Source organism: Typopeltis vanoorti, chromosome 18, assembly GCF_054136105.1.
Source record: "Typopeltis vanoorti isolate ZY-2024b chromosome 18, IOZ_Tvanoo_1.0, whole genome shotgun sequence".
NCBI classification, from domain to species: domain Eukaryota; kingdom Metazoa; phylum Arthropoda; class Arachnida; order Uropygi; family Thelyphonidae; genus Typopeltis; species Typopeltis vanoorti.
Genome location: NC_143566.1, coordinates 63,257,847 through 63,273,927, shown reverse-complemented (window position 1 = coordinate 63,273,927; position 16,081 = coordinate 63,257,847). Strand labels below are relative to the sequence as shown.

The 16,081-nt window shown below is 35.8% G+C and overlaps 1 protein-coding gene across 1 annotated transcript in view; it reads right to left on the bottom strand.

Moving 5' to 3' along the window:
- LOC150096717 (kinesin-like protein KIF21A) overlaps window positions 1–16,081 on the bottom strand; it is a 753,433-nt gene that overhangs the window by 354,798 nt on the left and 382,554 nt on the right. Inside the window, exon 18 of the mRNA XM_090408696.1 lies at window positions 7,958–8,207. Within this exon, the coding sequence (XP_090264822.1) occupies window positions 7,958–8,207 (250 nt within the window). The remainder of the gene's footprint in view (window positions 1–7,957; window positions 8,208–16,081) is intronic.

Sequence of the window (16,081 nt, the reverse complement as noted above, 5' to 3'; positions counted from 1 at the left end):
ATGACTCAACAATAAGTTTCATAGATTACTTTATACACAGATGTGAGCTGTAGACTAAAATACACAAATATTATTGAAGAAAAAATGAAAGAGTTTGAGAACATGAATCAAACCTTGGAGATTCAGTGGCAAACTCTGAAGAAAACATTGATTGATTCTGCCAGAGAGGCAGGTGGTGAGGTTGTCTGCAAGGATAAAAAAATCAGAACTCCCTGGTGGACACAGGAAGTTAAAGAGGCAGTGAAGGAAAAGAAGAAAGCATACCAAAAGTTCCTGTCAAATAAGTCAGCTTGTGCTCTTAGAGAATATAGAGACAAATGCAAGAATGCTAAGCATTGTGTAAAACTAGCTAAACAAAAGTCATGGGAGGACTTTGGCAAGAATATAGAAAATAAATATCAAGAAGGTGGCAAAATATTCTGGAGGTTGTTGAAGAAGCTTAAGAATGGAGGAAAGAGTGCTATAAAAGGAATTAGAGATGATAAAGGTGACATGAAAATGGGAGAAAAAGATATCCTTGAAGTATGGAGTAATTACTTTGAAAAACTGCTAAATGAAACAAGCAGTGATGACAGCACAGTGGTAAAAAACACTGACCAGGCATGCAGTCAGGAATACATATCCATACTTGAAGTAGAAAAAGCCATCAAAAGCTTAAAATGTGGAAAGGCAGCAGGAGTAGATGATATTCGACCAGAAATGCTGAAGTATGGTGGTACGAGAGTCTTACAGTGGCTGCACTGCATAGTTCAGAAAGCCTGGACAGAGGGACGAATTCCCTATGATTGGAGTAGAGCTCTCATAGTACCCATATATAAAAAGGGAAATAAAACTGCATGTGAGAATTACAGAGGTATTTCCCTACTGAGTGTTCCTGGCAAGATCTATGCAAGTATACTTGAGAAACGGTTGGGAAGAATTGTGGAAGAAAAGCTTGGTGAAGAACAAGCTGGATTCAGGCCAAATAGAGGCTGTCAGGATCAGATCTTCACTTTACGACAAAAAGTCGAGAAAGCATGGGAATATAACAAAGATCTGTATTTAAGTTTTGTCGATCTGGAAAAGGCATATGACAAGGTGCCAAGAGAGAAGCTATTCAATACGCTGCAGTTATATGGTGTCAATGGGGCATTATATCAAGCAATACTTAGTCTTTATTTGAGTTGTCACTCGGCAGTTAGAATTGAAGGAAGTACAGGAAGATGGTTTAATGTTAAATCTGGTGTGAGACAAGGATGTACATTATCCCCTCTGTTATTCATAATCTATATGGATCACATTATGAAGGAAAGTGGTATTAAACATGATATCAAAATTGGACATGTTAATGTCAGCTCTTTGCTTTATGCGGATGATGTTATACTTCTAAATAAATCTGCTACAAGTCTGCAAGATTCTCTGACTAAATTGAATAGCTGTTGTAATAGATATGGTATGAAGGTCAGCAATAAAAAGACAAAGACAATGAAAATAGGCAGAATCATTGAAAATGTCAACTGTGTTGTGAATGGAGAACCTGTGGAACAAGTAAAACATTTCAGCTATTTAGGCACGATTTTTACTGAAGATGGTAAATTAAATATAGAAATAGACAACAGAATCAGCAAAGCTGGTATGGTGGGAAGTCAATTGAATAAATTCATATGGAATAAGAGAGAAATTAGTCGAAACACTAAATTAGCTGTATACAAGACAGTGTTCAAACCAGTTTTAACTTATGGATCTGAGAGCTGGGTCAGAAGTAAAACACTTGACCAAAGACTAGAGACCGCAGATATGAGAGTCCTGAGAAAGATTAGGGGCGTGAACAGATGGCATCAATGGCAATATCATATTAAAAACGAGGATATTAGGAAAGAACTTGACATTGTCAGCATCCAGGAATGCGTTAGCAGAGCTAATCTCAGGTGGTATGGTCACTTAAACAGAATGGGCGAGGAAAGATTAGCAAAACAAGTGTTCTCTGCCAGGTTGGCAGCAAAACGACCCAGAGGAAGACCAAGATATAGGTGGATTGATACGGTCCAAAGTGCTTTAGACAATAGAAATGTAAGATCTGATAATGTTGGAGTGTTGACAAGTAACAGACTGATTTGGAGGAAAATTGTAGATAGGAAGTTAGTAATGATGTAATTTTTTTTTCATGTAGTACTATCATATCCTGTACACCCCTTGAGGGTACATGGCAGGAATTTGATGATGATGATTACTTTATATCTAAACAGTTATATATGACTTAAAATTTTTCAGGAAATGACAATGTATACTAAAATAGTAATTAAATCAATACCTTTGATAAATAAAGTTTGAAATTCTAAAAAAGAACTCTGCCTCTGAACCTCAAATGCTGCTCAACACAGTAATTAACCTTTCTTCCATTACCCTGAAGCACTCAGCTCACACATAGTCACAACTTCACCATAGCACAAAAAAAAAATAAAAAATACAGTCTGAAGAAATAATACAGGGAGAATGTGGCATCTGCAACCTTTCTATCCATATTGCTAACAATATCAGACTGGATGTAGCCGGAGTCCTTACCAAAACTAAACAACTGAACCACCAAAAACCAACCTATCTAAATAAGAACTAAAAGCTCTACTAGAAATGAAAAACAACAGCAAAATAGTAATCAGCAAAGCAGATAAGGAAATGCCACTGTGGTTCTCAACCAAACAGACTACACAGGTAAGCTTTCAACTTTACTGTTAGATCGTTCTACCTACCTCCCCAATGAATATGATCCAACCAGCTCCCATATCAGAACACTCCAAAGGCTTCTTAAAAAGGTGACTTCTTGGCCTGAGGAAGTGACTAGCAGAATCCCCTCCCCCGAATATATGGACTACAAAAACTCCTAAGCAGAATGTGCCATTACGTCCCATTGTGCACGGCATTGATTCTCCCATATACAAATTAGTCAAACATTTAGTCAAATTGCTCACACATTATACTAGCAACACACCATCACACATTAAAAACTCAACCCACTTTAAAGCCAGTATAGAGAACCTCTCACTACAACACATTGACATAATGGTCAGTTTTGATGTCTCCTCCTTATTCACAAATGTCCCACTCAAAGATACCTTAGATCTCATCCAAGCCAAATTTCCTCCCAATATCTCAACACTATTTCAGTTCACCATGAACTCGGGCTATTTTATTTGGCAAGGAAATTCGACAAACAGATAATAGAGGGTACAGCCATGGGTTCTCCACCCCTGGCAAACTTCTTTACAGAGACTTTTGAAGAAAAAGCCTTAAACTCAGTCCACAAAATCCTACTGTCTGGCTACACTACATAGATGATGTGTTCGCCATTTGGCCACATGGCTTAGACACATTCCACAACTTCTTGACACACACAAACAATCAGCACCCCAGAATCCAGTTCACCTTGGAAAAAGAAAACAACAAGTCTCCCTTTTCTAGACACTCTGATTACATGCCAGCATGATAGGTCCTTGGCTTTCTCTGTTTATAGAACACCAACCCATACAGGTAGATACATTCACCAGCAATCACACCACTCCCCACTCACAACAATATGAGATTATAAAAACCCTATATAACAGGGCTAAATTAATCTGTTCAGACAACAATGCCCTAACTACTGAACTTAACCATATCCTTAACACCTTCTTAGCCAATGGCCACAACCCTCAAAAAATCCAGAAAATATTAAAACCAGTTAACCACAACCCCCATAACAGAGATTACGCTAAATCTATCACCATTCCTAATATGCGGGATATGTCTGAAAAGCTAACAAAAATCCTAAAAAAATATGACATGACTATCTCTATATACCAGAAGTATACCAGGTCCATTGCAGTTGTAAACTGTCCTACTATGGCCAAACAGGCAGGACAGCTAATATCAGAATATCCGAACACAAAGACTACATCCAGTTTCACCAATACAGCCACTCAGGACTTGGGATCATGCACTAGATGCCCACCACAGAATACACAGGAAGAAAGCCACTTTACTACACCATAGCTAATATAAATATGAAAGACTCTTCCTGGAATCAGGCTCAGCTCAAAAAAACTTTCCAAATCTCAACAAATTTGGGTGCATGAGACTGCCCCAAATTTGGGAAATTTGCATCCTTAGAACATCAGTCCAACAGCCAAGACAACTCAATTTAGTCCGCTAGGGTAGGCACCTTTAAGACTCAAGGACCAAAGCTAGTTGCCTTCTTCAGCCTCATTTGCTCGTTATTAGTGCCTGCATGCACATATCATAGTTTTATATTCCCAGAAGATGGCAATGTAACATTGCTGAAATATTGGAAAGTACTGATTAAAGTTTTTTAATTAATATTTTTGTATATGTTGTCATTTCCTGAAAAATTTAAAGTCGTGTAACCAGCATAAGTTTATCTACAAGAAACATTTATAAAATCTGAAAACTTTAATATTTTACATCTGTAAAAAAAAAAAAAATACATGTGTAAAATTAACTAAATTAATTAATTAACTGTTTAAAAATTAAACAGTTGATTTAATACCACATTTACTCTAACGTAACTCGCCCTTGCGTATATCTCGCACCCTGATTTTATTTTACGAAAAAAAAGAAAAAAAATCAAACTTTTCACACATAGTTTGCACACGAAAAATGTTTAAAACTTTAAGAAATAGATGATGAATGTTATTATGGCAGTTTCAGATATTTTAGAATTAGTTGAAGATAATCAGCATTTCAACTCAACAATTGTCAGCTTGCCTTTATCGTTGAGTTGCATGATTTTTGTTAATACCACACCTAACACATGCATAGAGATGGAGGCAACCAGTATAGGAAATGTGAGAGTGAGAGCATTAACTTCTACTCAACCTTGGATTGTGCGGGGGGATTAAAATTAAGAGACCTTCATGATTATGCCAGAAATGATTTAATTGCAGAAGTACTGTCGCAAAAGATTCAAATATGTCGCATGATGAAGGTGAGCAGCTGATTGCGTAAATAATGTTGATAATTAAGAATTATCAACACATTAACACAAGAATATTTTAACATTTGCCAAATATTTCAGTCTGAAATTAACATACTACCATCAGTGGCTTGATAGGAACAGTTTTTACAAGGTGGAATACAAACAATTGATCATTCAAAAGTCAAACGAGCCATGTGATGTTACAATGCTAAGCGCTAAAGAGAGGTAAATTTCATAAGAGTGATGAATAAATTATAGGTATTAATTCACAATTTCATAACAAACTTAATTATAAATTCAATTAAAGATAACATTAGACTAATGTAAGAATTAGAAGGTGTCAATTGAAAAAAAAAAAAAAAAAAACTTAGTGTGTCATCCGGATTAAACTTTCCCATATTTTTGCAAGGATAGGCAATCATTTCGATTCAAGTTAGGGTGTTGAAGTAAAGCCTCAGCACTCTCTTTGAATAGGCATTCGAATTTATAGCAACATCTGTGTAGAAGGCGAATCCTTAACCAGAGAATGTTGTGGCTTGTCTCTATCCCGTGTTGCACCAATCCAGACTTATCGGATTTGTTGTGAAGAATTATTCTTAACTTCGCTAGGATAAAAGAAACCATTACATCTCCTGGAGCTCATAATATCTATAGGAACACCAACTTAGCTTTAATCCATAATCAACTCAGAGCAGCTAAACATGATTTTGCTATTAACATTCGTCAAGTTGCTGATCTCCGAACTTTTACCTCCGCAAACTTAGATCCACAACTTTCCGACATAGTTCTTACTGTGGCTAAACACTCTATACAACGTACATTTAAAAAACAGAATTGAAATCTAAACCGCAAATTCGATGTTCTTGTTTCTAGACAAATCATTCCTTTCCATGTTCCAGATAATTGGGTCATCAAATTGTCTGGTCGCCCTTTAACGAGTAGTGAAATACTCATCCTCTCAAAAGGACATGATTTTGCTATAGTTCCTAAAAATATTCCTTATATAGATTTTCTGGTTAACATCGAACAGAACCTAAGTCATCTCTCCAGTGAAAAGACTAATTCATTCTGTCTAGAAGTTGCTTCTACGCCATTTAAAGCCAAGCTTCCTCCTTCCAACATATCTCCTTCTGAAAAAAAAGTGCTACATTCCTTAAGAAGCAACAGTCACCTTGTTATCACTAAAGCAGACAAGGGAAAAGCGACAGTAATCATGGATTCTTTAAATTACAGAAGAAAAATTTCTCTTTTACTTCAAGATCGCTCAACATACCAAGAACTTGATCACGAACCCACTAACAAGCAACTGAAGAAATTAAATTCCCTTCTAGATGACATTATAAGTTAGATGCAGACACTATAGAAAGGTTAAAAATGCATTTGCAAAATCTCCTAGATTTTATGGTCTATCAAAAATTCACAAGACAGACATTCCTCTCCATCCTATAGGTGACTGTACTGATTCACCTACTTATTGCATAGCCAAATATTTAGTAAAATTATTGAAATCACATACAGGCAAATCATGCACTTTTTTGAAAAACTCTTCTGATTTCTTAAACGAATTAAAAAATATCTCATTACAACCCACTGATCCTATGGTGAGCTTCGCTGTAGAAACTCTATTTACCAATGTACTCAAATAGACTTTACATTTACTTGCTGACATCTTCCTACCAGATATCATAAAATTATTCGATTTCGTGATGCACCCTGGATATTTCTTGTGTCAAAACAAATTCTACAACCAAGTGGAAGGAACAGCCATGGGAAGTCCTCTTTCACCTGCTCCAGCCAACTTTTACTGGGAACATCTAGAAGACATCATTTTTTCATCTATATACCCTCAACCATCCTTTTGGGTTAGATATATAGATGACATTTTTTCAGTGTGGCCTCACAACAGATTTCTTACCTTCCTTTTCAGCCAAAATCAATTCTTTACACCCCCTTATATCAAGTTTACCATGGAGATTGAAAAAAGACAACAAGTTATCCTTTTTAGATATCCTTCTCATTCGCTCACCTTCAGGTATTCTGACAACAACAGTTTACAAAAAATCCACTTTTACTGGACATTACATTTTCAAACAATCTGCCCATCATCCTTATCAAAAAACAGGAATCATAAAATGTTTAATTCGACTAGCTAGAACTAATTGCTCAACTCTCCATGAATTACAGAAAGAACTTTCAACTATCAAACATTATATGAAATTAAATGGCTTCTCCAAAAAGACTACATAACATCTGTTTGATTCCTACAATCCAATCCAGAACAACAAAGAATCAATACATCGAGTTCCAATTCCATATATTTCCAGAATTTCAGAACGAATTTCAAGAATTCTGAAGAAATATGATTTAACAGCCACTTATATCCCTATTAACAAAATATCCACCTATTTCCCCTCTTCTAAAGATAAACGCTCAACTATCGCTGCCTGGTGTATATCAAGTTCTGTGTGACTGCAATCTGTCCTACTTTGGACAAACTGGACGCTCTATAGAAAAAAGAACATCAGTCGTACATTCTTCACAACAAATCTGATAAGTCTGGAATTGGAACAATACAGGATAGAGAGAAGCCACGACATTCTCTGGTCTAGGACTCGCCTTCTACACAGATGTCACTATAAATTCAAAGAGAGTGCTGAGGCTTTACTTCAATGCCCTAACTTGAATCGAAATGATTGCCTATCCTTGCAAAAATATGGGAAAGTTTAATCCAGATAACACGCTAAGTTTTTTTTTTTTTTTTTTTTCAATTGACACCTTCTAATTCTTACATTAGTCTAATGTTATCTTTAATTGAATTTATAAATTAAGTTTGTTATGAAATTGTGAATTAATACCTATAATTTATTCATCACTCTGATGAAATTTACCTCTTTTTAGTGTTTAGCAATGTAACATCACGTGGCTCGTTCGACTTTTGAATGATCAATTGTTTGTATTCCACCTTGTAAAAATAATAATAATAAACAATGTGAGATAATAAAAACTTACCTTTCCTGCCTCTGCTAATTCTCCCAGCAACTTTATCTGACATTGGTTTTGCTAATTTTCGGAGGGCTGTAACTTCTTCTTGCTTTCGACGAAGAACAGCTTCTTTCAATTTTTTTTCAGCTTCCAAAGTACGTATCTGACTTTCCCTCATTCGGCTCTCCTTCTTGAGCTGGGCAATTTCTCGATTACGTTTCAATTCCGATTCTTTATGCTTCTGAACTTCTTCTTTCATTTTATGAACAAGTTTGACCTACAAAAAGGAATTGGCAGGGCATATAATAATAATGATTATTATTATTATCATCATCATCATCATCTGAGACCTCCAGGGAGTAAAGAACTTGTCAAGAGAGGCTATAAATCACTAAAATCAGCTGTCATACCTTCCCTTAAATTCATTCACACTAGATGCACTCACTATTCCTAAGGCAAACCATTCCATTCATTCAATGCTCTGTGAGAGAAAACCCAGCTCTTACCCCTTTGACTGAGAACAAACTTAACTTCCATGGATGCCTCCGTGTTCTCTCCCCACCTTCAATATAACGAAAAATGTCATCAGAAGATATCCTATAACACCCATTCACAAGTTTATAGACCTCTATCATATCACTCCTGTTAACCAGAGTGTAATCCACATACTCACAATCTGTCCTCAATTTAAATCCCATAATCTGGATATAATCTTTGTAACTCTTTTTTTTGTATCCTTTCCACAGCTTCTTTACTCCATTGGAACTCAGGAGACCAAATCTGCAGACAATAATCCAGGTGCAGTCTTATCAAGGCCTTATAAAGAGGCAAAATGACTTTTTTTCCCTTGCATGTCAAGGTTCGCTTCAACATCGCAATTATCCTCCGAGTTATATTTGCAACTTTTGCTATGTGATCTCTGAACTTCAAATTCCTATCTACCATTATGCCAAGATTGCTAGCTTCATCAGGTTTTTGTAGCATAATCTCCTAATATAATATGCCACTGGAAATCTCACCATGCCAAAGTGCATAACTTTACACTTACTAACATTAAACTGATAGCCATTTTCATTTGCCCAAATTTTAAGTCTATTCAAATAATTTTGTAATTGCTGAATATCAGTAATGACCCTGATTACCCTAACTATCTTCAGATCATCAGCAAACAATTGCACACTTCCTGTTTAGACCCTTCCTAATGTCATTAATGTATAGAAAAGTGGTATACAATGGCCCAAGGTCTGAATCCTGAGGTACACCTTAAATCTGGCAGATTCTTATCCACTGTATACCACTTTTTGATATCTGTCTGTCAACCATCCACTCATCCAAGTCAAGAGATTATATTGCAATTCCATTTTCTCCAATTTATGCAACAGCCTTTCATGTGGTATCCCATCAAATACCTTAGCAAAATCCAAATTATCATAATGTATCTATTCCCTTTATCCAACTCGGCCATAACATTGTTATAAAATATGAGCAAATTGCTAAATTCAACCTTCCTTTAGTAAATCCATGCTGCTCCTTGCAAATATAGCTTATTTGTCTACATATTTCTGTATGTGAGTGCTTACCAACTTCTCTAAAATCTTCACTACCAACACCAGAGATACTGATAGGTCAGTAGTTAAATACATCAGTTTTTGCACCATCCTTATACAATGGAACTATCATATATTCCTTCAATTTCTGCATTCCAGACCTGAGACTCAAGTTATACAAACATGTGAAAGACCACCAATTCAGCCGAACATTCCTTTAGCAAACATGCTGATATTCCATCTGTCTCTATTGACAACAGCTCTTCAACCTCATTTTTATGCACCTCTAACTGTTCATCTAATGTATCAGTAGCACTGTGCACTATGTTACATACACCTGGTTGATATATCTTAGCAAAGTGAGCACTCATTAATTGAACAATTGCATTAGCTTCTCAAATTAGAGTACTATCTGCATTCAGTAAAGTTATTTTTCCACATTCATACATTCTTTCTTTTGTTTGTGACATAACGATAACATTCTTTTGGATTGCCTTTGGCCTGCATAGCCAATTTCTTTTCATACTCTGATTTAAGCTTTCCACACAATACTCATTATTTTTCTGGCATGCACTTTATATATTTCATAACTCTTCTCACTCTTATTTTTGCAATATTCTTCCCACATCTTCTTATTTAATAAGGTGCACATCCATTTCACTCCCAACCCATTTATTCTTTGGACACTAGGGATACATTCAGATACCAACTTATTTAAGCACTTTTTCAAAGAATTTCATACATTGCTGACATTTTTCACATTCAGTAACTGATACCATGGGACTAAAGATAGTATTCTCTTAAGTTGATCATAATTTCCAGCTTTGTAGTTCAGCATGTAACCTGTTTTAATCGGAGATACTTCCCAAGAAAGCATGCATGATCACTGTCACAAACTGACAGTAAAATAGTCATATTCTTAATAGAGATCCCTTCTGATGCTATGACTAAATCTAACACTCGTTGACCTTGAGTTCCTTATTTCACAATGCTTATTGAGAAAGTTGTTTCACAACAATTCAATAAATTGCTCTTTATTCATATGAGATTTCTCATCTACTCCATCTATGTTTCGATAATTAAAGTCACCCATAATGATCACTTGTTTAGTATCCATAAAGATAAAATGGCAATGCATTTCTTTGTTCCCTGCTCCCCCCCCCCCCTCAACTCCTGCAACTGAGCTGCCAGGCCTGTAGCAACACACTGTATATTTCATTCTGTCAGTTTGTATTTCACAACAGACAGCCTCAAACTAACCGCTGCATGTGATATTGCTACTATCATCGTTTTCTTGCATTTTTACTCTAAGTGGACTTAAGTCATCTGTAATCATCAGTAGTACTTGTCTTTCTCACCAATCTCTTCTGTCATTCCTATAAATGGTATCCCCATTACACTCAATCCCACTTACCATATCTGATTCTGATAACACCAGGTTTCACTAATGCCAATAATCTCAGGTGACATCATATACAATATAACAATTAACTCAACCCCTTTGTTTCTTATGCTCCTGGCATTTATGTATAGACATAAATTACCACCTAGTCTATTATTATAATTAGATATGCAATCTATTTGGCATTGTAGAATTTTCTCTTTTCCTTCCCCAGACATACTCAAAAGGTCTGCACCTAAAGCGTATATTTCAACCCCTTCGCCAGATGCATAACCACATTCAACGCCATTCATATCTTTATTACTTTCGCATATATTAGATCAACTTTCACACATATTTTTCCCATTCATCCCTTGATGATCTAGTTTTCCTGACTCTCTGCATCAGGCCTCATCCTAATAAGTAATTTTTCCAGGCTTCTGATGCCAAATGAATTCAAGTGCAGACCATCCCTCTTATACAAGTCTTTTTTTTACCAGACTCCACCCATTTAAAAACTCATCTATTTCTTCTACACAACCTGCACATAGAATCATTTGCTATCACTGACCTCCTTAACTCATGTACTATCATATCTGGGTAGCAAACTTACAATTTTAACTCTCTCACATTTCTTTCTCACTTCTTCCAACAGACCTTTCATATCCTCTCTCACACACTATGTTTGTTTGTTTCTTTCTTTCTTAATCCTCCTCTTCTACCTTCTATGGTGTAGAGGTTTCTTATTCTTGCAACCATAACCGTCTCGAGGATAAGGTGGTTGGCCATATGCCTCCCGGTGTGTGTCCTATGTCTTCTGTAAATGCATGTGTTCATGGAGCCAGTTTGCCTGTTTTGGGGGACAAAAAAACCCGAGTTTCCGGGTTGAAATCCCCCCCCCTCCATCCGTATGAGACTGGCTAACTCACCTTTCATCGAAAGAGACCAGATAAAGGTTCCTCACATCACTGACGGGAATCGAACCCAGTCTTTCTGACCAAAGGGCTTCGTCTATGACAACTGAGCTACAGAGACTCTACTATATTTATTGCTACTTAAATTATTTCCTGCAAGAACTACCATCTCTAACTTTTGTTTTTCAACTGTTTTTCATATCTTTAACCATGCCACCGGCCAAGACGTCTATAGACATTAAGGTTATCATGGATGTGAAGTGCATATTAAAATTGTAATACCATTGATATTACATTGAAATATATGATGGATACAAAGCGTATGAGGAATGCGTATTTGATCCATTATGGCCGTTAAGGTGGTTAATTTTTGTCCTCTAAGAAAACTAGAAGTAGTGACTTCCTCGTCAAATGCAAAAATTCAATCGCCATACCATATCACCTCTTTTTTCTTAAATTTTAATTGACTTACCTTTTATTATCATTATGATTACCAATTCCAGTGCTTTTGTGCCTCTTCTTGTTCTGATCCTTTTTCTTATCTAAGTTTCGTTACACATTTTTCCACTTTTTCTAATTCTCTGGTCGATTTTCTAATAATTTCTTTTAATCAGGGTATTTTCAATGTCAGATTATCCTCGGATATATTATCATTATCACTGCAGCAATGCTTCTGCTCATTCAGACAAAATGTTCTTCTCAGCAGTAACCACTTTAACTTGTGCTTCAGATACTACCTGATGTAACAAGTTTTTGGCACCATTCTTAAGAGTAGTAAAAAAACTAATATTTCTACAATTATGTTATTAAATGCTGTATTTTACATGTTTTGATAGCAGAAGCGAAGTCCATTGAGTTGTCCACATCCCACTATTTAAATTACCACAACTTGCAATTATTACCATAATTGTCAGTTGCAGTAACTTACAGAAAGTTACATTAAACATTATTTTATATTTTTAATTACTAAATGAAACAATGATTTCATATTATTATTTAATAAAAATAATCAAAAAAGTCAAATAATAAAGTCTAGATGATAGCTATCCTTCAAAATATTTGAGAACCTAAAAATTGAATGGCTATAAAAATAAATAATGCAAACCTGTTTCAAAATCAGAAGTAATATAAACATCACAGAATCAATAATGTGGCTATTGAAAGAGGGTTATGAAATTTATGAAATGCTAGTACTTTGAAAAATGATGTCTGTCAAAAGTTAGATCAAAATTTATGTGACTTTAATCTCTCTCTCTCTCTCTCTCTTCTTTTTTTTTTTTAATGTACTATAATTACATAATTCTGTCATAATTTTGCGACAAGAATTGGTTAAATTAAAATAAACTTTAATATGCAACAGACTAAATAACAAATTGCATTAAACTATATTCAGTATAGATAAGGAGAAAATGGATAACGAGAAAAAGAGGAATCTCTGTTAATGCATTTCTTGAGTAGTAGGAACATAGTTGTCTCTTGGAAAAGCGTGAAGAAGGCTGTTCAAAAGAATGCATACAGATAGAATGAAAGAAAATGGATGAAAAGTTGGTTCAGTAAGTGTGACAAAGAACTGTGCATGGAAGTTAATCAGCAGCTGTCTGGTTTTCACATGTTCAGAGGTAAGTGGTGACTAGTTTGCTGGAATAGCTGTGGAAATGCATATCGAATTGAGTAGATTATCTTCTGGATATCATCAAGCATTTTGTTGAAAGGGTAGGAGATAATGCACCGTCCCAAACAGAGTAAGTGACATGAACAAAAATGCAAACTAAGTTGTTTTGAAGGCTCAAGAAGAATATGGTGTTAGATGGAGATCAGAATACTCTCAAGGTAAAGGCTTTGTGAAATGCAACCTTTCTTACGATAAATAAGACAGAACCGTGTTTTGATAGCAGAACTGAAGTGTGCTGAGATGTCCCCATCCCACGATAAAATGGAAGGAGTGGTTTCTTTGGTGTTATCTTCATACTTGACATACTGGAGTGTACAGCAGCTAGGTTCTCATTCCTGCACCCTGTGAGTACTCACGATTAGGGGAAGCTAAAGTTGCTGCCACCCAAACCCAAGTAATCAAACTAAAATGCTCCCAAATTCCTGGCCTAAAGGATCCCACCTGGGGCCATGCCTAAAAATAATATCATTTAATATTGAAGGTTTCTCCAGCGTCAAGCGAGATCTCATTGCAAATATATGCGAAGAGAATGATTGTGATGTGCTTTGCATGCAAGAAATTCACTGCCAGACCTCACATTCAAGGCATGAAAACTCAAAGATACCCCATGATAAATATGATAGTACAATATTTATTAAAGAAAACTTTATTCCATCATTCATTGACTCAAAGAACAACAGAAACACTGAGATTATTACAGTCACATTGAAAAATATCTCAATCACCTCAGTTTAAACTGCCAGAAGAAGCTTTCTCCTTCCCCAACATCCTCCTCAATAATAATGCATATGTGACTAATGTCGCATTAGGTGACTTTTACACAAAGTCCAATGAAGATGGAGAACTTGTTGAAAAATGGGCTGAAAACTTTTCTCTAAACCTGATACATAATTCAAAACTCCCTGCATCTTTCAACAGTGGCAGATGGAAGCAAGGATGTAGCCCTTACCTTATATTTGTTAGCTCAAAAATATCCAACACTTGATTTTGAAAAGGTCTTAAATCCCATTCCACATACTCAAAACAGAACTTATGCATATTTCACTATAATGCTTCAATTCAACCCAGCCATTATGCCTAACACAGTTAGGCATAATGGCTGGGTTACAGATGACTTAATTTCAAAAAATTTCATGGAAGATCTTGATTGCTCCATAGGGCCAGTCCCTTCAAACCTTCAAGAGTATCCCCAATTCACAAAAATTCATTGTTTCAATCAAAATTCAATCAAAAATTTCCCAAATACTGAGGAAAATCTCCACCAAACACATCCCCCAAGGATGATGCACAAACTGCATTCCAGGCATTTCCAGTGATATACAAGGCCAGTATGCTAATTACTTACAACTTTAAAACACCAACCCCTCATCCACAGGTAACAGCTAATCAATTTGATGGAAAATTCCCTAAAAAGCAAAAAATAAGATATTTAGAGCCCCAAGTGAGGAATAAAATATGATCAACTCAGATTTCATGATTACTGAACTCAACGCTGCAATAAATCTATTAAAACCTAGAAAATCTGCAGGCCTTGATGATTATATGTAATGAACAAATTAAACATTTTGGATCCAAGCCTAAAGAGTGGTTACTAAACCTATACAACACTTGCATCAGAACCCTAAGGATACCAACTATCTGGAGGCATGCTAAAGTGGTGACCTTTCTGAAACGAGGGAAAACTCCAACCAAAGCAAAAAATTACAGATCTACATCACTACTCAGCAACCCCTTTAAACTCTATGAACAATTAATTTTGAATAATCAACAACCCCTAAACGAACCTCATCTTATTGCTGAGCAGGCTGGTGAGACCAGGCAAATCCTGTACATCACAAATTCTCAACCTCAATCAATATATAAAAAATGGTTATGAGCAAAAACTAGCCACAGGAGCAGTCTTTGTAGACCTAACTACAGCATATGATACCATAAACCAGAAATAAAATATACAGAATAACTAGAGACTATCGCCTTGCCCTCCCGATCCAATCACTCAGAAATAAAATATACAGAATAACTAGAGACTATCGCCTTGTCCTCCCGATCCAATCACTCTTGAAAAACAGACGTTTTTTTGTGGATCTGAAGAGAAGGGGGACAGCCTCCCCCCAGGGAGGTGTATTATCACAATTACTTTTCAACATCTACGTCAATAACCTCCCCATCTTTCCAGGAACTAGAAATTTTATCTGTACTGATGACCTTGCCATAGCTGCTCAATCAAAAAATTTCAAGTTATTGAAAACCACTCGATCATTTACCTTAAATAGTCTAACCACATATTATAACATCATCATCAAATTCCTGACATGTACCCTCAAGGGATATACAGGATATGATAGTACTACATGTAAAATTTACATAATTACTAACTTCCTGTCTACAATTTTTCTAAAAATCAGTCTATTACTTGTTGAGACTCCAATATTATCATTATCAGATCTTATATTTCTATCATCTAAGGCACCTTGTACCGTATCAATCCACCTATATCTTGGTCTTCCTCTGAGTCGTTTTCCTGCCAACCTAGCAGAGAACACTGGTTTTGCTAATCTTTCCTCGCCCATTCTGTTTAAGTGACCATACCACCTGAGATTAGCTCTCTTAAAGCATTCCTGGATGCTGACAATGTCA